This window comes from Excalfactoria chinensis, chromosome 2 (genome assembly GCF_039878825.1).
Source record: "Excalfactoria chinensis isolate bCotChi1 chromosome 2, bCotChi1.hap2, whole genome shotgun sequence".
In the NCBI taxonomy this organism is placed as follows: domain Eukaryota; kingdom Metazoa; phylum Chordata; class Aves; order Galliformes; family Phasianidae; genus Excalfactoria; species Excalfactoria chinensis.
Window position 1 is genome coordinate 138,018,175 of NC_092826.1, and position 23,333 is coordinate 138,041,507.

The following is a 23,333-nucleotide window of genomic DNA, read 5'->3' on the forward strand; positions in this document are numbered from 1 at the left end:
TGTTAAAACCCTCTCCTGCCTCTCCGCTGTGCCCCAAAGTATGTCATATCATTGAACATGTGGCATGCTAAAGCCTCAAGGTCAAAGGATTGGGGAACTCAAGGCTCCACCAGCCACTGCTCATCCCCCATTACACCCCATTAAGGTAGGGAATGACGCTCAGCCCCATAATAGGGGCAGACGCCACCACCTGCAGCCTTCATCCCAGCCACCCCACACATCCCAAACACCACATCCCCAATTACCTGCTCCCCATCTTGTGGGCCACACACCCCTCCCAGGGCCTTAGGACCCCTCCAACCCTCTGAGAGAGGACCCCAATTACCACGCAGGGAGGCAGGGTGCGATCCAAGTGATACATGAGGCCATTTATTGAGCATTAGGAGGCGGGCAAGGCAAAGGCATGGGGCTCAAGGAGGGACATCAGGGCAAGGAGAACTGTGCACCTATACAGGGGGCCGGGGCCGGCCGCTACATGGTCAGCTCCTGCAAGAGAGAGCACAGCGTCAATGCAGGGCTGGACTGTACCCCCAAAAACATAAGGGATGAGGACACCCCTACTCACCATGATGGCATTGACAATGTCGTTATTGTTGTGCCTGAGTGCTCGCACAGCTTTGGGGCGTGAGACATTGGCCTGGGCCATGACCAACTCTATGTCCCGCACTTCCAATCCCGTCTCATCCACCTGCAGGAGCAGAAATAATGCTGTCACCCCCTGGGCAACCACTCAACCCAAAACCGCAGCCCTATTGGTAGCCTCTCACCACCCAACCCAACACCCCTTAAGCCAGCCCTGTGCCAAACTTGGTTGCCTCCCATCACCCAATCCAACCCCAACAGCAGCCTCCCACCAACCTCTTCTTCTTCCTCGCTCTCCTCCTTGATGGTGAGCGCGGGCGCCGTGTCTGTGATCAGCGGGGAGTGCTCCATGGGCACCTTGAACTTCTCAGCCGCAGCCTTGTGCACCTGCTGCGACAGGTCCTCGATCTGCAGGGACAAGGAAGGTCACCGAATGGTCCCCATGGGTTATGTGACCCCAGGATGCACCCACAGCCCTGCCCCACCTTGGCTTCCCCAAAGACGATGTAGATGTCGGACGCGGGGCTCTTGAAGACATCAGGCTTGGTGATGACAAAGAGGATGTTCTTGGACTTGCGGATGGTGATGCGGGTGACACCGTGGATCTGCCTCAGTCCCAGCTTGGACATGGCCTGAAAAAGAAGACACAAGGGTGAGCTCCATACATTGTGTTCAACATCACCAGGGTCCCCAGCCCTCCAGCGATGGGAGGACACAGAATGGGAACATCACCCCAGTGCCGCCACCACCCCAAAGCCACGGGACAACAGCACCCATCCCACCTTCCTGGCCTTCTTCTCACTGCGGCTCTGCTTGGCTTTACTGATGCTCTCCTCCCCGGTGCCCAGCGAGTGGGTGAGCGGCGCCTGTGGGGCACAGCAGTGGGTGATGGGATGTCGTGGTCACCCAGATGCTCAAGGACAGAGTCCCCAAGCCTGCAGCCTTACCTGAGTCTGCATCGGCCGTGGCTCTGCTCCCTCCGGCTCTTCCAGCTCCGGGATGGACTCATCGTTGCTCTCAGACTCATTGCACGATCCTATAAGGGCCACAGTGAAGGTGACACTCATCTCAACACCCCAAAGCCCCCCAGTACACCACCCCTCACCTTTATGGTTGGCCTCACCATGCCGCAGCGCTGCCTTGTCCTCAAGCAGGGCGATGGCAGGCAGGTGCTCAGCAGGGCTGGGGACACGGTAGGGCAATTCAGCCTCACTGGAGGAGCTTGATTCAGACTGCACTGAGCCCCGGGGTGCACGGCGGGGTCCCCCCTCTGCATCCAGCCCTCGTGCACCCTTACTGCCAGCTGGGACCTTCCTGCCCCTCGTCTTCTCCTTCTGCGGGGATGGCTCCGGGGCTGTGGGGAGGATGGGAGATGCTGAGGTCAAAAGATGGACACCTTCATGGACAATGGGAACCCAGTGTGCTCAATCCCACTGAGTACCTCCCAAAATGGTTAGGACACCAGGAATCCCACCAGTGGCTGGTACACGGGATGCTCACCCTGATCCCAGTACTGCCCAGCCCCACACCTCTTGGGACCCTGGGAGGGCACACAGCAATGAAAACAAGCAGCTCTTACCTTCCAACAGCTTCCTGGAGGCCGGCAGGACAGACGGACGTTCCTCCGGCCGCGTGGCCTCGCTGAGCCCTGAGGTGTCCTCCAAGCACGGCAGCGGCGAGGAGGAGAGAGGAGGCACTTGGATGAGTTTGGAGAGCGGCGGGCAGGGAGCAGGCAGAGGGATGGCAACGGGTGCCACAACCTTGGGAATGGGCTCTGCAACCTCAGTGGGCACTGCAAGCTCAGGAGCGGGCACTGCAGCCTCGGTGGGCTCTTGGGGCACTGGGTCCTCCGGGGAGCTGGGCTTTGGAGAGGGTTCCAAGGGCAGAACAACAGCCTCTGAGAGGCTGGGGGTGGCTTCTGTGCCTTCACGGTCATCCTCAAGGCTAGGTGTGGAGCTGGATCCTGCCACCATCACCACCTCCTCTTCCTCCTCCTTCTTGGGGCTGGATCCTGCCACCTCTTCTTCCTCCTGAAGGATGGAGCCTACTACCATCACCTCATCCTCTTCTTCCTCCTCCTGAGGCATGGATCCTACCACCATTACTGCCTCCTCATGAGAGATAGATCCTGCCACCATCACCTCCTCCTCTTTCTCCTCATGAGAGATGGATCCTGCCACCATCACGGCCTCCTCTTCTTCCTCCTGAGGGATGGATCCTGCCACCATCACCACCTCCTTCTCTTCCTCCTCCTGAGGGATGGATTCTGCTGCTGTCACCACCGCCTCCTCTTCTTCTTCCTCCTGCAGACTGGATCCTGCCACTGTTACTACCTCCTCCTCCTGTGGGATGGATCCTGCCACCTCTACCACCTCCTCCTCCATGGGGCTGGATCCTGCCTTCACTGCCTCCTCCTCCGCATCCTCAGGGGGGGACAAGGAATGCTCCCCCTCCACCAGGACTTTGGCATTGGGGTCTTCACTGAGTAGGAGTGGGGACTCCTTGCTGGGGGGCTCCTGGCCCTGCATAGGGGCTGGGTCTGCCTTCAGTGAGGCTGGGGGAGAACACTGGATGCTCCCTGCATCTCTTGGTTCTGGGGTCTCTTTGGGTTCAGGTGCAGCAGTTTCATCCTCAGAACAGGGAGGACATGGCAGCTCCACAGGGGCTTGGCCAGGGCTCCCCAGGATGGGCAGGTCCCCAAAAACCCCCTGCAGCATGGAGGCCACTTGCCTGCAGTCCTCCGCATTCTCCAACAAGGCACCAGGTGGTGGGAGCAGTTCAAGGGAGTCTGGGGGGGTTCCCACATACACCTCCTGCTCTGAAGCTGTGAAGTGCAGTGGTGGGGAAGCAGGGGCTGGGGGCAGCACGCAGAGGGCCAGGCAGGGCTGTGGGGCTGGAGAGGGGACCCCAGGGGCAGCCTCTTCCCCCGCACTGTTCTGGGGGGTGGTGAAGGACGAGGTGTCCAGCAGCTCTGGGGACGAGTTCTCCGAGGTGGCTGTGGTCTCCCATTTGCCAGGGGTGGGCTCTGGACCCTGGCCTTGCTCCACATCCTTGCTGGAGGCTTCATCCTCATCTGGTTTATCCATACCCCCCAGTGCAGGGCTGAGAGTCTCCTCCGCAACACGCATCACCTCGCTGCCACCATCACTCAGTGCCACCAATGGGGACTCCCTCCCTGAGGCCACCCCATCCTCACAGAGGGACGCATCCTCCTCAAGGGGCTGCTCAACGACATCGTCCTGCACATCCCCACCCGGGGTGGGAGCCCCCAGTGGTGCAGGCACGGCATCTGTCCTGCTGTCCCCATGGCCACCCGCATCTTCTTGGGGTTCCCCGCTGTCATCGCCGTGCTCAGGTGGACACAGAGGCTCAGGGCTCTCCGCTGGGACAGCATCAAGTTCATGGTCACCGTTGGCAGTGGGAAGGGATGGGGTGTCCCATCCCAACCCATTGGGTTGGGGGTCTTTGGTCTCCCCAGCACAGGGGGGCTGCTGTAGGGTAGTGGCTGCAGCCTCCAGCTGGGTCTCCATCATGGCAGCAGGTGACACCTCCTCCTCCTGCAGCATCTCCCCCAGGAGTGCCGGCTCTGTGGGGATGGGGGGCTCTGGTGCAGGACATTCCTCTGGGATGGGGTCCAGCTCCTGCATAGCATCAGGCTCCAGGGTAGAGGCCTCCTCCAGCTCTGAGGAGGAGGAGCTGAGGGTCTCATCCATCCGTTCCACGTTGACTTCTGCAGAGAGGGCCTCAACGGGGACCTCATCTACCTGTTCTACATCAGCTTCTGTGGGGTAGGCCTCAGTGGAGGTCTCATCTGTGGGTTCCATGTTGCCTTCCACACTGTGGGCCTCACTGGGGGCTTTGTCCATCAGCTCCGTGCCGACTTCGAGTGCCTCCATGGAGGTCTCACCCACCGGCTTTGCACTGAGGGCCTCAATGGAGGCTTCAACCACTGGCTCTACGCTGACTTCTATTGCAAGGTCCTCGATGGACGCCTCAGCTGATGGTTCCATGTTGACACCCGTGGTGAGGGTCTCAATGGGGGCCTCATCCGTCAGCTCTACATCAACTTCTGTGGTGAGGGCCTCAGTGGGGGCCTCATGCTGCTCCATCCCCACCTCTATGCATGCATCCTCCTCGCTGCCATGAGTAGGCTCCAGAACCGAGGAACTCGGGGTCACCTCGTGCTGTGGGGACCCCCCCACAGACACCCGCTCATGCTCCCCAGTCCCATCCAGCTGTGCTGTTTCACCACGCAGGTGCAGCTCAATGTCCCCAGAGGCCTCTGAGGAAGGCTCGGTGTCCCCAGGGGTGACGGCGGCCATTTGGGACCCTCCTATTGCGTGGCGCTCAGTGCCATAGAGCCGCTCATCCTCCTCGCCATCGTAGGAGGCCGAGTCAGAGGAGGCCGAGGTGTCATCGCGGAAGGCAAAGGACTCATCCACCCCTTCGTTGATGGAGGTTTCAGAGAGTGAGTGCAGGAAGGAGGCTGAGGTGCTGGCATCCTCCTCTTCTTCTTCCTCCCTCTCATCATCTTCATCCTCCTCATCCTCACCCGAGAGCGGTTCGGCCGCTGCCTGGGTTGGCACCAGGGTGATCTCCACAGCCTCAGCCTCAAAGAGGAGGCTGCCGCGGAAGGGCAGCAGCGCAGCAGGGATGAGCCCAGGGGCAGCCATGTGGGATCGGGGCAGCCTGAAGCCTTCCTCCTGCCCGCTGCCTTCATCATCATCTTCTTCATCCTCCTCCTGCCCTATGGAGGTCACAACCACATCCTCGGAGGAGGAAGAGGAGGAAGAGGAGGACGAGGAGCGGCGGATGAAGGCTGCTGGACCAGGCTCACCATCAGGGACCTCTGCCAGCAGGTTGGGTGAGCAGGAGGGCGATGTGCTGGCTGTGCCCGAGGACCCCCAGCTGCCCCCCTCGGCTGTCATATAGGAGCCAGATGGGGAGGTGGGGGGGGAGCCCAGCCCTTCACTCTCCGCATCCCCTCCATCTTCATCAGGCTTCAAACGGGGCCCTCCCGTCCGCACCGGGGTGGAGGGAGCTGTGAAGAAGAGGTCAGGGTCGAGGCGGGCGGGGGGCAGCTCAGGATGTCGGGGGGGTGTTTTAGGGGGCAGCTCAGGGGGGCAGTGAGTCTCCTCGCCCATCACAATGCGAGTGTCCAGAGGGTCCGTGGGGAGCAGCGATGGAGGAGGCGGCGGTGGTGGGGGGCAGCCCTTAGAGGGGGGGCTGCGCTCAGCTGCATCATAGCTGGCCCCCTCAGGCTGCGGGCGGGCTTCCTCTTTGGCAGGCATTGGGGTAGCGGGGTCCCCTGGGGGGGCTGCAGAGAGAAAGAGGAGGTTAGAGCATCCCTAGGACCCCCCCCCCATCACCAGCAGCTTTCCTCCTCTCCCCCATGGTGACACCAGTGACACTTTCACATGGATGGAGGGTTCACAGCGCCCTCCCCCCCTCCCCTAAAACAAGACAACCATAAACCAGATGAAGACCCCCTCCCCCACTCCATGCCCTCATACCAAGGAGGTGATGGCAGCCATCCCTAGGGCAGGATTATAGGTGCCCCTCCTGCTGTAAGGGAGTATTAAGGAAGGCTGAGCTGGGGGAGGGCACTGCGGGGTTAAGGGACTGTGCCAGAAGAATAAGGGGGAGCAATTATTAACCTCCCTTTCCTCTTCTCCCCTTAACCCCATCCATATACATAATGACATTGAGGGCCTTAGTGCCCCCCTGAAGCATCAGGACCCTCCTAAAGGCACAGGACACAGCATTACCAACCCCCCACAGCCCACAAACAAACCCATCCCTGCCCCCTCCCCACCAGCTCAACAGGGCACTGAGCTCAGAGGGGCTCAGCCCCACCAGCCCTAAAGAACATGGAGATAAACCACTTCACAAACCCATATGAACCCCAAAACCACAGCAGCAACCCCAAAGCCCTTAATAGGGCCCCTCCCCTTCAGCTCCCATTACCTGGGCTCCGTGCAGGTGGCTCCATGGGGCAGAGGATCTAAGAACACACAGACCTCACCAGAAACATCCTACAACACCAACCCCACAACTGCCCCCATATGCAACCTCTGGGGTTTATATAGGGGTGAGGAGGTGTGGTCAGGGTACAGGGGCTGCTGGGAAGGGGGGAAGGTCCTCCCTATGCATTTAAGGGGCTGGGGAGGGGTGGGATGGGGTTATTAGGGTGGGATGGGGTTGTTAGGGCAGGTTCTACCCTGTAAGTGCTGAGTTAGGATCTGAGATTGGAGTTCCTTCCTATAGGGTTGTAGGGGGACACAGGGTCCCTTAAGGCTGTATACCCCACAAGGGCAATATGGGGGCACCCCTGTACCCCATGATATAGTTTGGGGGGGGGGGCTGTGCCCTAAATCTGAGCCCTCTGTATGAGGGTGGGGATTTTAGGGCCCATCCTCATTCTGTCCTAGTTCTCCTATAAAAAGGGGGGACCCAAACACTCCCTCACCGTAGGGATACCCCAATATGGGACTCCCCATTATTGCTGAGCCTTCTCTATGTTTCCCCTTCCCCCCCAACTCAGAAAGGTCTCCTTTAAACCCCACCCTGCCCGGGGAGGGGATGATGGAAGCCCTGAGTCCCACATCCCCTCCTGCCCCCCCCAACCCCCTTTTAAGCAGCGTCCCCCCACCCCCCTATAGCTGTGGGTACACAGAAGGGAGATGGCAGCACCGCTTGGGGCCCCCCCAGGGCACGTTGCTGTGGGGTGACCTTGGGCCAATGTCCCTTAGGGTGGGAGGTGGGGGGGGGGGAAGGTGGTGTGGGATTGGGGGTAGGGAACGCGTGCTGCTGTCACCCCTGGGTGACATGGGGATGGGGGCACAGGGGGGGGTCTTGGGGTCCTGGGGGGGTGTCGGTGGCCCCAGCATCCCCCCCAAGGGTTGAGGAAAGCTTCAGCCTGAGCAACGCCACTGTGTCCTCCATCCCTGCATCTCCTGTTCCCACATCCCCCCCATCCTCCAGCTCTGTCCCTGCAGCCCCCACCCCCATATCCCCCACCCCCATATCCCTCATCCCCGTATCCCCCACCCCCATATCCCTCATCCCCCATCCCCGTATCCCCCATCTCCATACACCCCAATCCCCATATCCCCCATCCCATTATCCCCCCATCCCCACCCCCCCCTCGCATCCTCACCTCCCTCCAGCTGCAGCCCCTGACTCACGGCCGTCTCTCCGGGCATAGCGGTGGGGTCGGGGGGGACCCCAAAGCCTTGGGGGGGGGGGGACCCCAACCCCAACCCCAACCCCAAGCCGGCCCAGCGCGGCGCGGCTCTGCGGGGCGAAGGCGGCTGCGCCGGGCGAGGCAGAGCGTGTCGGAGGGGGGGGGGGGGGAGGGATAGAAGAGGGGGGGGGGCTCAGCCCGGATGATGTCAGCAGGTTCTGTGTATGGGGTTTTTTTTCCTCCCCCCCCCCCCCTCTCTCTCTCCTTTCTCTGCTTTCTTTCTTTCTTCGTTATCGTTTGTTTCAGCTCGGGATGAGAGCAGGGTGTGTGCCAAGCACTGCGGTACAGCCGGGTGGTTGGGGGGGGATTTGGGATGGGGGGGGTCCCTCAGTTTGCTCCATCCCAGCGATGATTTCGGCCCCGTTTTGATGCTCCTTATCATTCCCACAGCGGACTCAGAGCCCCCCCCCCATACACACACACACACCCCGAAGTGATGCTGCACATCTCGGGGTCCCCGAGAAGCAGGATGGGACCCGTGTGCTGTTGCCATGGGAACTGCCCTTCTCCCATCTCCATGGCGATGGGGATGGGCTCCCTGGCAACCTTTACCCCCCCCCCCCCCACCCAACACACACAATGCCATGAGGTTGGTTGAACCCCCCCCTCACTGCATGCATAGATGGACAGGCAGCCCTTTGGGTTGGGTGACAAAGGGGATTCTCAGCACCCACAGGTCACCTTATGGGGTTGGGGGGCACGGCCCACCCCGAGGCTGTGTGTGTCCCCCCCCATCCCCATTATTGCTGCCTCCCACCCCCGACACGCAGCGCTGCCGGCCCCGCCGTGATGCCGGTGCCAGGAGCAGCGCTGAGCCGTGACTCAGCATCCAAACGGCGCTGACTGTGGCCAGAAGGGGCAGTAAGGGATGCACTGTGGGGTTAAACCCTGCCCCCCCCAACAGCCCTAAAGACCATCATTGAGGGGTAGCGATGCTCCCCCTTTATCCACCCACCAAAAACCCCATTAGGAACAATAAAAACCCAACGCAGCCCTTCTCCATCCCACCCCCACGCTGTTAAGGACACACACGGAGCACAATACGGCCACGGGTGGCTTTATTGATGCACATTAAGTAGCCAGCTCTTTGGCCAGCACCTTGTGCAGCTTGTCACGCAGGTACGCTGCCCGCTGCCGCTCCACCTTCAGCTCCAGGAACTCATAATGGGGGACCTGATGAGGAGAGGAGAAGCAGTGAGCAACGAGTCCATCACCAAGGGGACGTCCGGACACCTTCAGCTCCCAGCTGTGTACGTGGCATGTTTTTATCCCCGCCATCCCACCGCAGGGATGTGGGGCCCATGAAGCACATGTGATGCTGTGGCAGCCCTTGGGCCGATGCGTTACCACGGTTGGAGGTGGCATCGAATTTGACCAGGCTGCAAGGAAGGAAAGCACCGTGCCCCCATAGCACAGCATTGGGATGTCCACCCCCCAATTGGGATGATATAAAGCAGAGCATGGATCCTTGTGATCTCAAAGAGACAAAAAAAAGCAGCTGAGTTTTGCAGCCCCGGCTGCTGAGTACGTGCGGGGCTTCATGGTCTGCTTCCTCCTATTTGCACATCATCCCAGCCTGGTTGGGATGCACCACCTTCTTCAGAGAGAAGCTGCAGCCAACCAGGAGGAAGGAGCAGCACTGGGGATGTGACATCCAACAACTCACTTCTACTGATGGCTCCAACCCGCCGGAGGGAGCAGACGAGGGGGGGGGGATCCCACCTCCCACCACTGCTATATTTAGCACAAGGCTGGAGCTGAAGGAAGCCATTCCCTCCTCCTCCTCCTGTCTCCCCACCTGAATCTCTCCAGCCAGTGAATGCGTGGAGCTGAGGGAGCCTCACTTTGTATCAGCATCAAAATCTCCGTGCGAGGGGGATGCAAATATGGGCTGCTCACAAGGAATGGAGGCTGATGTGGGGTGACAGTGCTGGGGGGGACGCGTGGCACTGTCACCCTCCTGCCCCAACAGAGCCATCCCTGTTGGCTGCACAGCTCTGCCAGCACAGCTCTAATTACCTCCGGGGGCTGAATAATGCATGGCCCCAATGCAGAGCGCAGCGCTGCAGCGCAGGGATCAGCGCTCTAAGACCTTGTCTGCTGTCCTCTTCTATTACTGATCCCCTCTCTGTGCCCCGGGGCTGCCTGACAGGTGGCCTGAAGGGGATCACGGTGGCTAATCCCAGCACGGGGCCACGTGCAGCAACGGGTGCTGAAGGTTGTGGCTACTCACATCCACGATGAGGAATCCGGCCGCCTGGATGTGACGCCGAGCCATGGCTGAACGGCCCAGCAGCTCCTTGCTCCTGTTGCTGAAGTTTGGGAATTCCCACCTGAGGAAAGCGACCCTGCAAGAGGGGATTGAAGGAGAGAAGTGAGATTGGAGCCGGGTAACCTCAGCCCCCTAATAAAGCAGCTTGGAGGCACTGATGGCTTCAATCAAGTTGATCCGCAGCCCACGGCTGGATGGCAGACGTTGCCTTTCCCAGGCAGGAAGGAGGCAGCTCAGCCCCCGGGTCCTGTGGCAGACAGTTGGCACAGGCTCTCCATGGAGGATGTGCCAGACAAGGGAGGTGCTGCCACAGCCGCATCCTGCCCCGTCCCCTGCAACGTGACCCACGGCAGCTTGGCACGACCCCCCTTTTCTGTCTGCACAAGTGGATGCAGCTGGGCACGGTGACCTTGGCACACTAATAGCATCCCAGCCACGGGGACAGCACAGCCTCATCCCTCCTACTGTGCCCGGTGCAGCTGAGCCCAAACCCACCTCCTGGCACCAGGCGGCAGCGGCTTTGTCCCTTCTGAGCGGGGCAGATGGGGAGCAGCAAAGTCCTTCAATGGGAGAGGTTTATTTTCACTGTTCAGCACCATTTCAGCATCTGCAGGGAGGAGGAGAAGGAAGGAGACCTGAGGATGCTGTTCTATGGAGGCTGGGGGTGCCCTCGCTGGGAGGGAAGGCCCCAACCACCTCCAGCACAACATGTGTCTATGGCACCAGAGATTGAATTTGACAGGGCTGGTGAGGCAGAGAGATGTGAGGCTGAAGAACAAGAGAACCTGAGGCACAAAGCCTTTACGTCAAACCCCCTGCAGCACGCAGACCCCATTGGAGCCCAGCTGCTGCTCAGAGAGGCTGTGCTCACCGATCTGCCAGCCATAGACAGTGTGCACATCCCAGCGCCCGTTGTCCTGGCTGCCCACGACGCCTGCCAGGGCCTCTCGCAGGCTGCTCTGCAGCAGGGTGACCTTCTCAGCTGCTGGCTCTGCAGCACTCAGCATCTCAGCGGGCAGGAACGGCCCTTGGTACTCAGGGCTCTCCAACTTGGCAGCAGCGTTGATCTGGATGAGTTTCATCCGCATGTTCTGAGCCTTGGGGGATGGATCTCCTGGCAGGAAGAGGAAAACAAAGAGCTGATCCTGCAGCTTGCTCAGCTCATCCAATCAGGATTTCTGCTTCCAATCCCAACTGCCGCTGCTCAAGAAAGGCCCGATAATCCACTAGGATGGATCTGCGACTGCTGGCATCAAGATGCAGATTGCAAACGGTCACGCGTGTGTTGCATGGGCACAAGGGGCAGCAGTGCACAGGGTGAAACCCCGGCTGAGCCCTTGCTTGGAGGGCACAGCCCCAATGTCTGTGGCATGATTTTATCCCCAAGGTCCCATGGGAGGGGACGTGGGGCCCATGGACTACAGATGTTGCTGTGGCAGCCGGCTGGCCAGTGCTCGCCATGGAAGAGACAGAGACTGAATTTGACTGGGCTGCACCTGCCCCATGTTTGGCTAGGAAATACCAAGCCTTCCCCCCCTTCACCTTTAAGTGCTTGGGAAAAACCAGGCAGCACCTGAGCCAAGAACAAAGCTGAGCCTTGGAGCACATGGATCCAACCAGAAGGTTGAGGGCAACGTGTCACCCTGCTGGGCTCAACCCCACAGGCACAATGCAGGGGAGACCAACCCCTCCAGGCTCAACAGCTGAGCTCACAGCCTGTGCTGGCCCAAATGTAGATGCACCAGACCCAGCACTCCCAGCCCTTGGGCTCTGGCTCCACGTCCCACCTTACCTTGTATCACAGCATGGAAGTCAGGTGCCAGCACACGCTGCAGGTAGGGAGGCTTGGCTTGCTGCAGCACACAGAGTGACCAGACCAGGTCGGTCAGCAGCTGAGGTTCCAGGCTGTCCAGCTGGCCCTGCAGCTTCTCGTGGGCCTGCCAGAGCCAAAGCCACAGCTCAGCACATCTCTGCAGATGGCTCTGCTTCTGCAGTGCTTCTCCTGGGCTATTTGCTGATGGGAGAATTCGGGACTGCTCTATGGGAGCTTTGCTGCAGGTTCACAGTTCCAGGTTGCCGGTGTTTTTGAGTGTCGTTTATTTCTTGCAATGCTTCTAAAATCAATATTTTTGCACTTGCTACAACACCTCCCTTCGTGCTGACTGTGATTTACTGCTGGCAAAGAGTCCAGACCCCACTGCCAACCAGGGATGCTAACTCTATCTCTGTGGCACGAGGCTCCATTTGGTCTCATCTTTTCCCCCTGGGCAGGGCAGCAGTGAACAGCTCTATGGATGGCAGCCTCCATCCTTCCCAACAGCACCCAGGGCTTGGATGGGCTGAATGACCTCTGATCTGCTGAGAATGGCTGTGTGACTGTGAGCTTATGGCTTCCTTATGGACTTAACTGCAGCAATCAGAGCTCAGGAAGGCATACCTGAACAAGCACATGCTGCTGGAAAAGCTAGCCTACAGGGACTTGGTGCAAACCAGTTTGGTTATCAGGCAGCACGCAGCCACAAGGCATCAGTATGGGTTTTTCAGCCTGGCCAGAGCTCTGGGCTCCCCATCTCAATTTCCTCCACCCATTTGTTCTCTGGGTTATGCCAGGAGACATGCAGCATTCCCATTGACTCCAAGGAGGAGAAAGGTTGACACAGAGGGGGGGTAAAGGAGGCAGGTTACCATGTTAAAGAAGTCCTCGCTTCCGCTGGGCTGGAAGTTAAGGCGGGCAAAAGACAGGATGATACTGCACAGGTGGGCAATGGACAGCTGCTTGGAGTTATCCAGGACATACTGGAAGACAGAGAGAGCAAAACCAGAGGTTGAGGAATGAATCCTGACAGGTAAAGATTGAAAACATCACCCAAGGAGATGCCCAGACCCATGGTGAGATGGGAACAACAAGGAAAGGATCTTTCAGTGCCTCCCTAGCACTGTAAAGGGAAAGCAGAGCTCTGTGATATTCCCACTCGCTTGGCACAGGCAGAGGTGCAGGCGTCAGAACTGGGGGTAGAGCTTGAGAGCTCCATGGGGAGCGCGGCACTCTGGAGCAGAGGCTCAGAAGGAGCTCAAGCTGATCCCAGAGCTGTGTGGATTCTGACTGCAGCGGAGCATCACGGGATCATATTGGGATCACAATCATATTGGGACCAGCGGGTGCTACCCAAACCCTCCGCCTCCTCCTCACCTGAGAGATGGCCTCAAACAGAGGCAGGCTGAGCCACTTGAGGAGGGCGAAGGAGCGGATGCAGCGCGTCACCTCGACGGGTGTCATAGCAGAAACGTGGGGCTGCAGGTCAGTGGCTATCTTCTGGAAGACCTGGGGCTGGTGGAAATTCAGTTTTCCTTAAAGGAGCAAAAGAAAGTGGCAGCCACTGACACAGAGCAGGAATGGCAGCTGTGACTCTTGGCCCTGTCCCTTCTCATCCACAGTCAGGTCTTGCTGCTCTCACCAGCACTCAATCCCAGTGCTCCCAATCCAGCACTCCCAACACTGAGCTGCTACAGCCCTGTTTGAGCCTGAGAGAGCCAGTACTGCTCCCAAACTACATCCAGCTGCTGGACTCATCCACCTTTGGGATATTATGGGGGCTGCTGGGCCTCACTGTGTCACAGAAGGACGTGGATCTGGAGGCTGTGATGTGGAACATCCACCCTTTACTTCCCTTCAAACTCATTCCAGGTTTATCAACTGAATAGAACGGTGGAAGCAACAACACAATAAGCTCCTCCTTCCAAGGCCAGGTCAAGCAGGTTGATTTCTTTATTATTAAAGGACATCCAACCCACGACAACCACGCTGCCATAGTGTTGGATAGGTCTGTTCCCACCACCAGAAACCAGACATTGAAATGAAGAGCAGCTCTCCTGGTTTCCTTCATCCCAACTACCAGACAGGAGCACACAGAAACACACAGAAAGAAGGGAAGAAAAACCAAAGCACCAAGGATGATAACAGCGGTTATCAGTTAGTGCTGGCCTGTGGATAACAGAGCTGATTTGCACCAGGTCTGTCACCACCCATATCTGAAGGCTTTGGTTTATCCTGTGGCCAGGGATGCAATAAAGGTGGCTGTCACTGTGCTGGTTGTATGTAGCACTTGTACCTAAGGCCACTTCTCAAATGTTAAATCATGTTGCCACTGAGACACCTTGGCTGAAAAGAAACCCAACTATTTTAGTGTGCTGGAAGGAAAACCAAGGCGTATGGTGCCCAAAGGAGCTCAGGGGTGAGAGCAGAGAGAAACAGACCCACACTAAGCACAGTGCTGCCACACAGAGGGCTCTCTGACCTACGCAGGCACAGTAATGCCCGACTCAAAGGGTTCCCGATGCAACCAAGCTGCTTACCATAAGCAAAAATCAGGTCCATCAGGATGCTAAGGCTGAGCTCCGAGTGCTTCTGAATCAGGTGGTACGACATGGCACGGAGCAGAGGTACGCTGCGTCGGTTCTGGTATGCCAGAGCCAGAGTGATTTTCCTTATGTCCTCAGGGCTGAACTGCTCAGCAAGCTCCAGAGCCTGGTAAGAAACATTGGAAGACATACAGGCACAAAGCAAGCTCCATTCAGACACTTTGTGTGGATCAGGATGTGCCATCCTCCAGGACAACGCAGGCTGAGCCCCTCCAAGGACTGAAGGGTTTCCATACACCCTAACACTGTCATATAACAACCGATGCAGGAAAGGCTGCTGCATCACCACCCTGCTTCCCACTGGAACTCCTGTTTCCATCCGCCCAACAGCTCTGCATAAGCTCTGCATAAGCCGACAACCCCACGACGGCGTCTTGCTTTGCCATCATCAGTGTCTGCAGCATTAATTTATCCCCAGGGTTGAGGGAGAACAACAGTGGGGCCCATGAGCTGCAGGGCTTGTTGCTTTGGCAGCTGTTTGGCCGGTCCCCAGCGCCGGGCTGGATAAGGACCGAATTTGACTCAGCTGCAATCGTGGCCCTTATGGCAGTTTCAACTCAATAGACACTTCCCTGCTCCTGGAAGTGCCAAAAAGAGGGACCCGCTGGAGAGCAGATCTCCCTGCAGACTCCTTGCTCACAGCTTGACTTTCACAGAGAGCCAGAGGACAATGCTTTTGGCAGTGCCATTGTGCTGCCTCTGCAAGTTACCGCCTGCCAGCTGAGCTAAGGTAATTCTACCATACAAAGCTAAGGTAATTCTAGCTGCGAGGCAAAGCACATCAGCCCAGTCCATCTCTGAGCAGCTCAGCCCACATGTGAGCTCCCCATCTGTGTGGCTCCACAAAGAGGGAAACGTTTCTTACGAGCACCTTTGCATATGGGAAGCATCCTGCACGTCCTGCTCCTCCATAGGACAGGCTGACAGGTAGGTGCTGGTGGAGCAGTGCCCACAGAGGACATCCCTCATGCTGTCACTGCCCCCAGCTGATGTCCCACCCAAAGGGAACGGAGCACCCAAGCTCGTACCTTGTCCTCTAACCGGTCCATCAGCATTGGGGAGATGTGGCCAACCTTGGCAATCAGCATCACCACGGTTCGGGTGCCTTCCAGCTCCGTCCACCTCAGCTCCAGCTTCTTGATGATCTCATTGAGCAGTTTGCTCTCCTTGTCCTGCTTGACAGCTAAGAACTCTGCCAAGGAAGCGAGCTGACGGAAGGTGAGACGCCGCAACCGCCACAGCACCTCGTGCTCTACAGACTGCATCTCCCTGCTGCTGCTCTCCATCCCCAGTGAGTACAGGCTCTTCAGGAGGCCCACCAAGGTGTTATTCCACACCTGAGATATCTGAGAGGCAAGTGAAAATAGATGAGTAGATATTGACCCTTCTCTGGAGGTGCGTACACCTACATTCCCCCGTGGTACGGCTGGAATATGACCTCAGTGAGCAACGAAACAAGAGGCGGAATCACAGCCAACAATGCTGAGGGCAGGATGGATCAGGTGGCCTCCAGCAAACAGACTCTTTAACTTGCCCTGACTGCCCCCATTCCATCAATGGGGTCACTCTCCTTGCTCTGGGGTGCACTCTAATGAACCACAAACACCTGCAGCCTTTACTCGTGTGCGACCTGATGCTGATACATCTCTATCACCGAGTGCAGAGGAGGCGGCAGCTACGAAAACACACAAGGGAAAGAACAAGGCTGCAACTGGCTGCTTATCCCACACCCATTCGTTCTCCAACCTCCACCACAAGGAAGGAGCTCACCTGAGAATCCACGATCTCAATCAGCTGCTGAAACCGTTCATCTTGCACAATGTCCCTCGTTTCCAGCTTCTTTTCCACTGCAAGCCTGGAAAGCCGAGTAACCACCAGCGAAGCTTGGTTGCTATTAAGAGAGTGAAGTTCACCCAGCTGGAAGAGCTCCTGAGGACTCACGGCCGCATCGACGAGGTTCAGGATCGCTCTGTGCTCCGCGTTACTGTTTTCTTCCACCTGTTCTTTGACAGAGAAGCTGTCCGCGCTCCATGCGGTGGGGATGGAGGTGTGGATGGAGGCCAGAGGTGCGTGTGGCAGAGCTCTGCCTGCTGGCACCTTCCCATTAGGCAGCAATAGAGCGGCCGGGGCAGCAGCGGCAGCACAGGTGAAGGTGGTGAGGTGGCGCCAGCAGCAGCGCTGCACCAGCCGGGCTGCCATGGTGGGGATCTGAGGGGTTCAGAGCCACATTTGGGGATGCTGGAGGAGGAAAAGAAAGGCTTTAGGGGATGGGAAGGTTCAGGGGGGGGGAAAGAGCTAACAGGTTTAAAAGTGAATGACAAGCAGCTTCCCTATGAGCACTGCCATAGAATAAAGCTGACAGGGAGCCGCACGCGGTATCGCTTTGGTGAGGAGACGCCTCCAAGGTCACCCATTCCAAGCATTAGAACTCAGCGCTGCCGATCCCATCGCTGACCGCCGGCCCGCAGCGCATCCACGCGGCCTTTAACCCCCCCACCGTGGGCTCCCCCGCTTCACGGTGCGGCCCGTCCCGCTGCTCTCCCCCTCCGTAATACCCACCTAAACCGGCGCAACCCGAGCCCTGGGCCTCCCAACCCCGTGGGCCGAACCGGCCCGAAAGCCGGACCGAACCCTCAGAGGCCTCAGCCCTTTGGAAGCCCCGATCTGGGCCTGCATACAGACTCCCAACCCCGATCCCGACCGGCCCGGCTCGCCGAACCGCAGCCGTCCACGCTGACCTGGCCCGGCCCCGCCGCACGTTGGCCCCGGTAATGAGACGAAACGCGCATGAGCGCCGGCGCGGTTTGATGACATCATCGCAGCACGGCCATTTCCTATTGGCTGAGCTCTCTGAGCGAATCGAGCGGGAAAGTGGAAGCGCTTCCGGTTCGCGGCTGAGGGGACGCCGCCATTTTGTGAGGGGTGTTGTATAAAGGGGCCGGGGCTGGTCTTGTCGGGTTAGGCCGGTCGCAGCCCCGGGCTGAGCTGTGGGAAATGGGGGAAGCAAACAGAGGTCGGGGAGGTGCTTTGGCAACATTTGGCTGAAGGCAAATAAAAAGAGATTGATGTGCTGGATACGCCCCGTCCCGGGGCTGTTTGTTCAGCTGAGGAATGACAGGACAAAGGGAACAGCTGTAAATGAAAGAAGACACTGAGGTTCGGCACTGTGCGGGTATCACAGCCCTGTAGTGCTCAGTGTGGGCTGGATGTGGCTATGGGGCTGTAGGAGGTGATGGGTGCCCATGGGAGGGCTGGGAGGGCCCCTCCAAGCATTGAGGGGAGGCCTCAGTGCTCCCTGAAAGGAGACTGAACTGTGGTGGGGGGGTCGGCCTCTGCTCACAGGTAACAGCGATAGGATGAGAAGGAATGGCCTCATGTTGTGCCAGGGGAGGGTCGGGTTGGATATAGGGCACAAGTCAGGGCAGTGATGTATTGGCACAGCTGCACAAGGGGGTGGTGGGGTCACCATGTCTGGGGGTGTTTAGAGCCATGGGGATGTGGCACTGAGGGCTGTGGGCATGGTGGGATGGGCTGGGGTTGGAGTTGGGGATCTCAGGGGTCTTTTCCAGCCTTAATGATTGTGTGATTTGTGATCTTTGTCAGGGCTTATTCCTGATACGTGTAGCAGCTCTGAAGCAAGAGGTCGACCTGCAGCCTCTGTGGGAACCTGACCCTTTGTTGAACCATCTCTCAATAAAAACTTATAGAGAATTCCCCGTGTTGGGCCATGACTGGCTTCCAGCCACCTTTCTCATTCTCTTTCTTGTGAGAACATGGTGCTGTTGAGCTTGGAAATGACCCCTGGCAAAACCCGGCCTGCTATGAGGCATCACTTCGGTCTCAGGGCTGAACAAACCCAGCGCTCTCAGCTGCTCCTCACCAGTCCAGCCCTCCAGACCCTTCCCCACACCATGCCCTGTAGATGCAGCCCAAGGTGGGATGGGGCCGCACAGCCCATGGGCACAGCCACGTCCCCACCACAGCTCTTCCCCCACAGATAACGGCCGCGTTGTGGCTGCTCCCCCTGAGTCCACGTTTCCTCATTGCCCAACTTCAGGGCCCATAAAAGGCACTGGGAGCACAGGGTGGGCACGGGCTGAGGATGTGGAGCTGCTGGGCGCTGCTGCTGGTGCTGCTGGGGGGGGCCTGTGCCCTCCCGGCCCCCCTGGACTACCAACAGGCTCTGGACCAGGCTGTGGACTCCTACAACCAACGGCCCGAGGTGCAGAATGCCTTCCGGCTGCTCAGCGCCGACCCCGAACCCGGCCCAGTGAGTGCATGTGGGGACAGAGTGGGGACACCACGAGGATGCTATGGGGACGGGTTGAGGGCATAAGGCATGGGGATGGCGTGCAGCATGATGGGGACAGCATGGGAACACCTTGGGGACATCCTGGGGGCAGCATGAGGACAACGTGGGGTCACCGTGGGGATGGCATGGGGACAGCAGGGAGACACCTTGGGAACACTGAGGGGGACATTGTGGGAACGTCTTGGGAACGATCTGGAGGCATCCTGGGGAAATCCTAGAGACACCTTGGGGACATTGTAGGGTCAGCATGGGGACATCAATGGGACATTGTGGGAACATCATGGGGACATCAATGGGACATGGTGGGGTCAGTATGGGGGCATCAATGGGACATCGTGGGGACATCATGGGTACATCAATGGGACATTGTGGGGTCAGCATGGGGACATCAATTGGACATTGTGGGGTCAGCATGGGGACATCAATGCGACATCATGGGGTCAGCATGGGGACATCAAGGGGACATCATGGTGGCATCAAGAGGAGGCCCCCACGCTGTCCCCTGCCCCACAGAACGTCCAGCTCAGCTCCCTGCACAACCTCAACTTCACCATCATGGAGACGCGGTGCCAGGCGCGTTCAGGTGCCCAGCTTGAAAGCTGCGACTTCAAGGAGGACGGGGTGAGCGCCGTGCTGGGCTGATGGGTGCTGGGGGGCAGCCGTGGTGGGGACAACCCCGTGCTCAGTGTCCCCACTGCTCACAGCTCGTCAAGGACTGCGCTGCGCCCGTGGTGCTGCAAGGCGGCCGCGCCGTGCTCGACGTCACCTGCGTGGACTCCATGGCTGATGTGAGTGGGGACGCAATGGGGGGTGACCTCGGGGGTGTTTGGGACCCTCTAGGACCGGGGTCTCGTTCCCCCCCTTTGATGCCAACACGTCTCCCCACAGCCTGTCCGTGTCAAGCGCGTCTTGCCGCTGGTCATCAGGACTGTGATTGCAGGATACAACCTCTACCGGGCAATCAAGAGGAAATGAGCCGTCCCCAGAGCTGCTGTCACCACTATCCCCTCGCTGCCTTCCATCCAATAAAGGTCCTTCCTGGCCACACTCTGTCTCTGTTCTGTCTCTCCTCTGGGTGACACTAATGGGGACGGTTCCTGGGAGTATCCCGTATTGCCAACTGCTCCCCATCGTGTTCCTGAGCATGAGGTTTGGGGACAGCCAAGAGGATCTCAGGTGTGGATGTGGCAGCTGGGAGTCCATATTTGGAGCCTCATACTGGGAACCCCACATCTGGGACCCTACACGTGCCCAATGCCTCCCATCCCTTTATCCATCATCTTTGGTGTCACCACACGCTCCCCAGCTGCCCCCTGTCCCTTCATCCTCACCCTGATCTCTTGGTGTCCCCAGTGTCCCTATAGTGCTCCCATGATATCCACGAGGTGTCCCTACCATGTCTGCACTGTGTCTCCACCATGTCTGCACTGTGTCCCCACCATGTCTGTATGGTGTCTCCAGGATCTCCACCTCTCAACGTCCCCAAGATGTCCCCAGTGTGTTTCCATGGTGCCCCCATTACACCTCCACGCTACCCCATGCCTTCCCCAGGATGTCCTCAATACATCCCCATGGTGTCCCCGTCTCCATGCTATCACCAGGCTGTCCCCATACTGTCCTCTAGACATCCCCATAATGTCCCCACGGTGTCCCTAAGCTATTCACATGGTGTCCCCATTACCCCTCCATGCTGTCACCGCGCTGTCCGCGCGCTAACCTCACTACACCCCATTAGTGTCCCCATGTTGTCCCCAAGCTGTTCCCATACCATTCGCTGGGCCTGGTGCCAGAGGTGTCGTGCTGTAGGGTGGCTCCTGCAGGGCCGTAGACAGATTTATGGCCTGCAGGGGAACTTCCCAGGTGTGCCACCACCCTTCTTGGCTGGTGTGTACCCAGGAGGCTTGACGCAAGACTTGGCCATGCTCTCCTTGTGCCACAAACATCCTCGTGCATTGGAAATCCCCGGTGCCATCATGGAGATGGGGGGGTTTGTTGACCCTCTATAGAGGTTGGGCTGCCCCCTCAGGTACAGGGCGTGGGGATTCCTGGGAACGCCCCGAGATGTTGGGATGGCCATAAAGGGGCTCCCGCAGCACCAGCACAGCGCTCAGCATCGCAGAGGAGGAGGTTACGGGTGGCCATGGGCAGGATGTGGCCTTGTGAGATGCTGCTGCTTCTGCTGCTGCTGGGCTCATCCACAGCCACCACACCGGGGCTGGATGTGTCCGCTGCGCCGGGGCTGGATGGATCCATCACACCAGGGTTGGATGGATCCATCACACCACGGTTGGATGGATCCGTCACACCACGGTTGGATGGATTCGTCACACCACGGTTGGTTGGATCCATCACACCACGGTTGGATGGATCCACACCAACCAGGATGGATGATGGTTCCATCACACCCAAGCTGGATGGACCCACCACCCCAAAACAGAACGGACCCATCTCACCATCCCGGCCCTGGCGCTGGCCCACCACCTACCTGGACACCATCCTGGCAGCCGTGAGGTTGCTCAACCAGAGGATCTCAGGTCCGTGCACCCTACGGCTGCGGGCGGCACAACCCCAACCCGGCTGGGTAAGCGCTGGGCTGTTGGATCCCAAGGCTGGGGGCTGGCTTGGAGGGTCTGTGGGTCTGGGAGTCTCATCTCATCCCTTCTGTTCTTGTCCCCTCACAGGTTGGGACCCTGAAGCGGCGGCGGGAGGTGAGCTTCCTTGTGGAGGATGCCCCGTGCCCGGCTGGGGTTGACTGCAGGAGCTGCGAGCCGGGGGTGAGGACACATCCCATGGGGGCTGAGGGCTGCTGGGTGGCTAAGGAGGAAACTGAGGCCGCTGTGGGGTCTGCCCCACACAACCCTTTGCTCCCTGCAGGCCCTGCAGCGCTGTGTGGGCACCGTGTCCATGGAGCAGCAGCCCACTGCTGAGCTGCGCTGCGGACCATTGCGGGCGCAGGTGAGAGCATCCATCCCCCACCGTGGGGCCGCCAAGGGTCCCTCATCACCCCCAGGGTCACACAGCCCCCTCTCCCCCCAGCCCCTCCGTAACTGGTGGACCCGCATCCGGGAATGGTGGGACGGCATCAGGAAGCGCCTGCGCCAGCGCAGCCCCTTCCGCGTCCGCGGCCGTCTGAACATCACCAGCACCGCTCAGCCATGAGCAGCCCCAGCATGGCTGCTACACAATAAAGGTCCTTTCTATCTGCTGTGGCCGTGTCTGTGTCCCTGTGGTTGTCCCCGTAGCCATGACCCAAAGGGAGAGGGGCATGGAGCAAAGCAGGGGATGTGCCCCGTGCCCTATGGGGACAGCCACGTCCTCACCGCAGATAACGGCCGCGTTGTGGCTTCTCCTTCCTCATTGCCCAACTCCAGGGCCAATAAAAAGGTGTTGGGAGCACGGGGTGGGAACAGGGCAAGGATGCTGAGCTGCTGGGTGCTGCTGCTGGCGCTGCTTGGGGGGGTCTGTGCCCTCCCGGCCCCTCTGAGCTACCCCCAGGCACTGATCCAGGCTGTGGACACCTACAACAAACAGCCCGAGGTGAAGAATGCCTTCCGGCTGCTCAGCGCCGACCCCGAACCCGGCCCGGTGAGTGAATGTGGGGACAGAGTGGGGACATCTTGGAGGCACTGAAGAGCACCAAGGGGATGGGTTGGAGGGGGCTTTGCTTTATGGGGAGGGCATGACACCGTATTGACCACTGCCTACAGGGCGTCGATCTGAACACACTGCGGGAGCTCAACTTCACCATCATGGAGACCGAGTGCGTCCCGACTGCACGGACACCCATCGATGACTGCGACTTCAAGGAGAACGGGGTGAGGATGGGAGGGCTGTGGTGGGGAGGGCAGCTGTGGAGCGTGAGGTGACACGGTGCGTGTCCACAGGCCATCAAGGACTGCTCGGGGCCGGTGACCATCCTGCAGGACGCTCCCGTGATCAATCTGAACTGCAGGGATGCCTCATCGGATGTGAGTGTGGGGTCTGTGGGGTCTGTGGGGTCTGTGGGGTCTGTGGGGTCTGTGGGGTCTGTGGGGTCTGTGGGGTGGGATGCTGATCCTGCACCCTTCATCCCATCCCACACTCTGAGGGTTCCCCGCACCCAGAAAGCTTTGGGGTTGCTCCGATGTCTCCGTGATGGGGACGATAAAGGGATGAAAGGTGCTGTGGGTGCACGGTCCTGAGTGTGGGGCTCCAGATGTGGGCTCCCATAGGTGGGTTCCCACTGTCTCACTGACACCAGCCTTCACCCCACAGCCCGTCCTCGTCCAGCGGGGCCGATTTGGTCGCTTCCTAAAGAAAGTCCGACGCTTCATCCCTAAGATCATCGTCGCCACCAATGTCGTCTCACGTTTTGGCTGAGTGAATAAATGGGGCCCATGTGAGGCCACCGAGTGTCACCTGCGCTCTTGTCTCACTGCCTGATGGGGAAACTGAGGCATGGGGTGGGAGGGCACTACAGTCACCACGCACAGCCCCAAGTGCCATGGGGGCATTTTCCATCA

At 59.0% G+C, this 23,333-nt stretch overlaps 5 protein-coding genes and 3 non-coding genes across 15 annotated transcripts; 3 read left to right on the plus strand and 5 right to left on the minus strand.

The window, feature by feature from the left end:
• Positions 1-342: 342 nt before the first annotated feature.
• On the minus strand, positions 343-7,919 carry NACAD (NAC alpha domain containing). Of its 5 annotated transcripts, XM_072327347.1 has the most exons (11): positions 7,742-7,893; positions 6,550-6,586; positions 2,772-5,899; positions 2,162-2,726; positions 1,688-1,936; positions 1,530-1,618; positions 1,365-1,448; positions 1,068-1,214; positions 859-990; positions 566-688; positions 343-486 (listed from the first exon to the last, which is right to left on the minus strand). In XM_072327347.1, exons 2-11 carry the CDS (start codon positions 6,572-6,574, stop codon positions 472-474), a joined length of 4,557 nt encoding a protein of 1,518 aa, XP_072183448.1. In that variant the 5' UTR covers positions 6,575-6,586; positions 7,742-7,893; the 3' UTR covers positions 343-471. The 5 variants fall into 5 exon arrangements, with proteins under 5 accessions (XP_072183448.1, XP_072183447.1, XP_072183446.1 ...); XM_072327346.1 differs by lacking the exon at positions 6,550-6,586 and having other exon boundaries at positions 7,742-7,919; XM_072327345.1 differs by having other exon boundaries at positions 349-486; positions 2,162-5,899; positions 7,742-7,858.
• Positions 7,920-8,869: 950 nt separating this feature from the next.
• On the minus strand, positions 8,870-17,326 carry TBRG4 (transforming growth factor beta regulator 4). Of its 2 annotated transcripts, none has more exons than XM_072329162.1 (11): positions 17,258-17,326; positions 16,290-16,757; positions 15,548-15,865; positions 14,454-14,625; positions 13,291-13,448; positions 12,786-12,896; positions 11,893-12,037; positions 10,972-11,214; positions 10,596-10,707; positions 10,062-10,176; positions 8,870-9,001 (listed from the first exon to the last, which is right to left on the minus strand). In XM_072329162.1, exons 2-11 carry the CDS (start codon positions 16,716-16,718, stop codon positions 8,900-8,902), a joined length of 1,905 nt encoding a protein of 634 aa, XP_072185263.1. In that variant the 5' UTR covers positions 16,719-16,757; positions 17,258-17,326; the 3' UTR covers positions 8,870-8,899. The 2 variants fall into 2 exon arrangements, with proteins under 2 accessions (XP_072185263.1, XP_072185264.1); XM_072329163.1 differs by having other exon boundaries at positions 17,079-17,270.
• On the minus strand, positions 9,075-9,212 carry LOC140249272 (small nucleolar RNA SNORA5). Its single transcript, XR_011902987.1, has one exon. It is a non-coding gene; the product is annotated as a small nucleolar RNA SNORA5 (small nucleolar RNA).
• On the minus strand, positions 11,458-11,595 carry LOC140249270 (small nucleolar RNA SNORA5). Its single transcript, XR_011902985.1, has one exon. It is a non-coding gene; the product is annotated as a small nucleolar RNA SNORA5 (small nucleolar RNA).
• Positions 14,909-15,050, minus strand: LOC140249271 (small nucleolar RNA SNORA5). Its single transcript, XR_011902986.1, has one exon. It is a non-coding gene; the product is annotated as a small nucleolar RNA SNORA5 (small nucleolar RNA).
• Positions 17,327-17,386: 60 nt separating the features above from the next.
• On the plus strand, positions 17,387-19,877 carry LOC140248433 (cathelicidin-1). Of its 3 annotated transcripts, none has more exons than XM_072329168.1 (5): positions 17,387-17,653; positions 18,577-18,789; positions 19,345-19,452; positions 19,536-19,619; positions 19,720-19,877. In XM_072329168.1, exons 2-5 carry the CDS (start codon positions 18,622-18,624, stop codon positions 19,804-19,806), a joined length of 447 nt encoding a protein of 148 aa, XP_072185269.1. In that variant the 5' UTR covers positions 17,387-17,653; positions 18,577-18,621; the 3' UTR covers positions 19,807-19,877. The 3 variants fall into 3 exon arrangements, with proteins under 3 accessions (XP_072185269.1, XP_072185268.1, XP_072185267.1); XM_072329167.1 differs by having other exon boundaries at positions 17,421-17,653; positions 18,517-18,789; XM_072329166.1 differs by having other exon boundaries at positions 17,424-17,653; positions 18,123-18,789.
• A 1,094-nt stretch (positions 19,878-20,971) lies between these two features.
• Positions 20,972-21,990, plus strand: LOC140248432 (cathelicidin-B1-like). Its single transcript, XM_072329165.1, has 4 exons — positions 20,972-21,412; positions 21,513-21,605; positions 21,706-21,786; positions 21,868-21,990. The coding sequence occupies exons 1-4, from the start codon at positions 20,972-20,974 to the stop codon at positions 21,988-21,990; spliced, it is 738 nt and encodes a 245-aa protein (XP_072185266.1).
• Positions 21,991-22,248: 258 nt separating this feature from the next.
• LOC140248434 (cathelicidin-2-like) lies at positions 22,249-23,190 on the plus strand. Its single transcript, XM_072329169.1, has 4 exons — positions 22,249-22,416; positions 22,539-22,646; positions 22,716-22,799; positions 23,086-23,190. The coding sequence occupies exons 1-4, from the start codon at positions 22,249-22,251 to the stop codon at positions 23,188-23,190; spliced, it is 465 nt and encodes a 154-aa protein (XP_072185270.1).
• Positions 23,191-23,333: the final 143 nt, after the last annotated feature.

Bases quoted from the DNA above. Each gene is read 5' to 3' on its own strand.
- LOC140248433 (XM_072329168.1), top strand. From the start codon at position 18,622: ATGTGGAGCTGCTGGGCGCTGCTGCTGGTGCTGCTGGGGGGGGCCTGT. The intron at 18,790-19,344 runs GTGAGTGCATGT...CCTGCCCCACAG, and splicing joins CCGACCCCGAACCCGGCCCA to AACGTCCAGCTCAGCTCCCT. The intron at 19,620-19,719 runs GTGAGTGGGGAC...GTCTCCCCACAG, and splicing joins GCGTGGACTCCATGGCTGAT to CCTGTCCGTGTCAAGCGCGT.
- LOC140248434 (XM_072329169.1), top strand. From the start codon at position 22,249: ATGCTGAGCTGCTGGGTGCTGCTGCTGGCGCTGCTTGGGGGGGTCTGT. The intron at 22,417-22,538 runs GTGAGTGAATGT...CACTGCCTACAG, and splicing joins CCGACCCCGAACCCGGCCCG to GGCGTCGATCTGAACACACT. The intron at 22,800-23,085 runs GTGAGTGTGGGG...TTCACCCCACAG, and splicing joins GCAGGGATGCCTCATCGGAT to CCCGTCCTCGTCCAGCGGGG.
- TBRG4 (XM_072329162.1), bottom strand. From the start codon at position 16,718: ATGGCAGCCCGGCTGGTGCAGCGCTGCTGCTGGCGCCACCTCACCACC. The intron at 12,897-13,290 runs GTGAGGAGGAGG...TCTGTCTTCCAG, and splicing joins TGTTTGAGGCCATCTCTCAG to TATGTCCTGGATAACTCCAA. The intron at 10,177-10,595 runs GTGGGTTTGGGC...CCCCTCTTGCAG, and splicing joins CTGCCGCCTGGTGCCAGGAG to GGTCGCTTTCCTCAGGTGGG.
- NACAD (XM_072327343.1), bottom strand. From the start codon at position 7,787: ATGCCCGGAGAGACGGCCGTGAGTCAGGGGCTGCAGCTGGAGGGAG. The intron at 1,937-2,161 runs GTAAGAGCTGCT...TCCTCCCCACAG, and splicing joins CTCCAGGAAGCTGTTGGAAG to CCCCGGAGCCATCCCCGCAG. The intron at 1,215-1,364 runs GTGGGATGGGTG...CTTCTTTTTCAG, and splicing joins GTGAGAAGAAGGCCAGGAAG to GCCATGTCCAAGCTGGGACT.
- LOC140248432 (XM_072329165.1), top strand. From the start codon at position 20,972: ATGGGCAGGATGTGGCCTTGTGAGATGCTGCTGCTTCTGCTGCTGCTG. The intron at 21,413-21,512 runs GTAAGCGCTGGG...GTCCCCTCACAG, and splicing joins CACAACCCCAACCCGGCTGG to GTTGGGACCCTGAAGCGGCG. The intron at 21,606-21,705 runs GTGAGGACACAT...TGCTCCCTGCAG, and splicing joins GCAGGAGCTGCGAGCCGGGG to GCCCTGCAGCGCTGTGTGGG.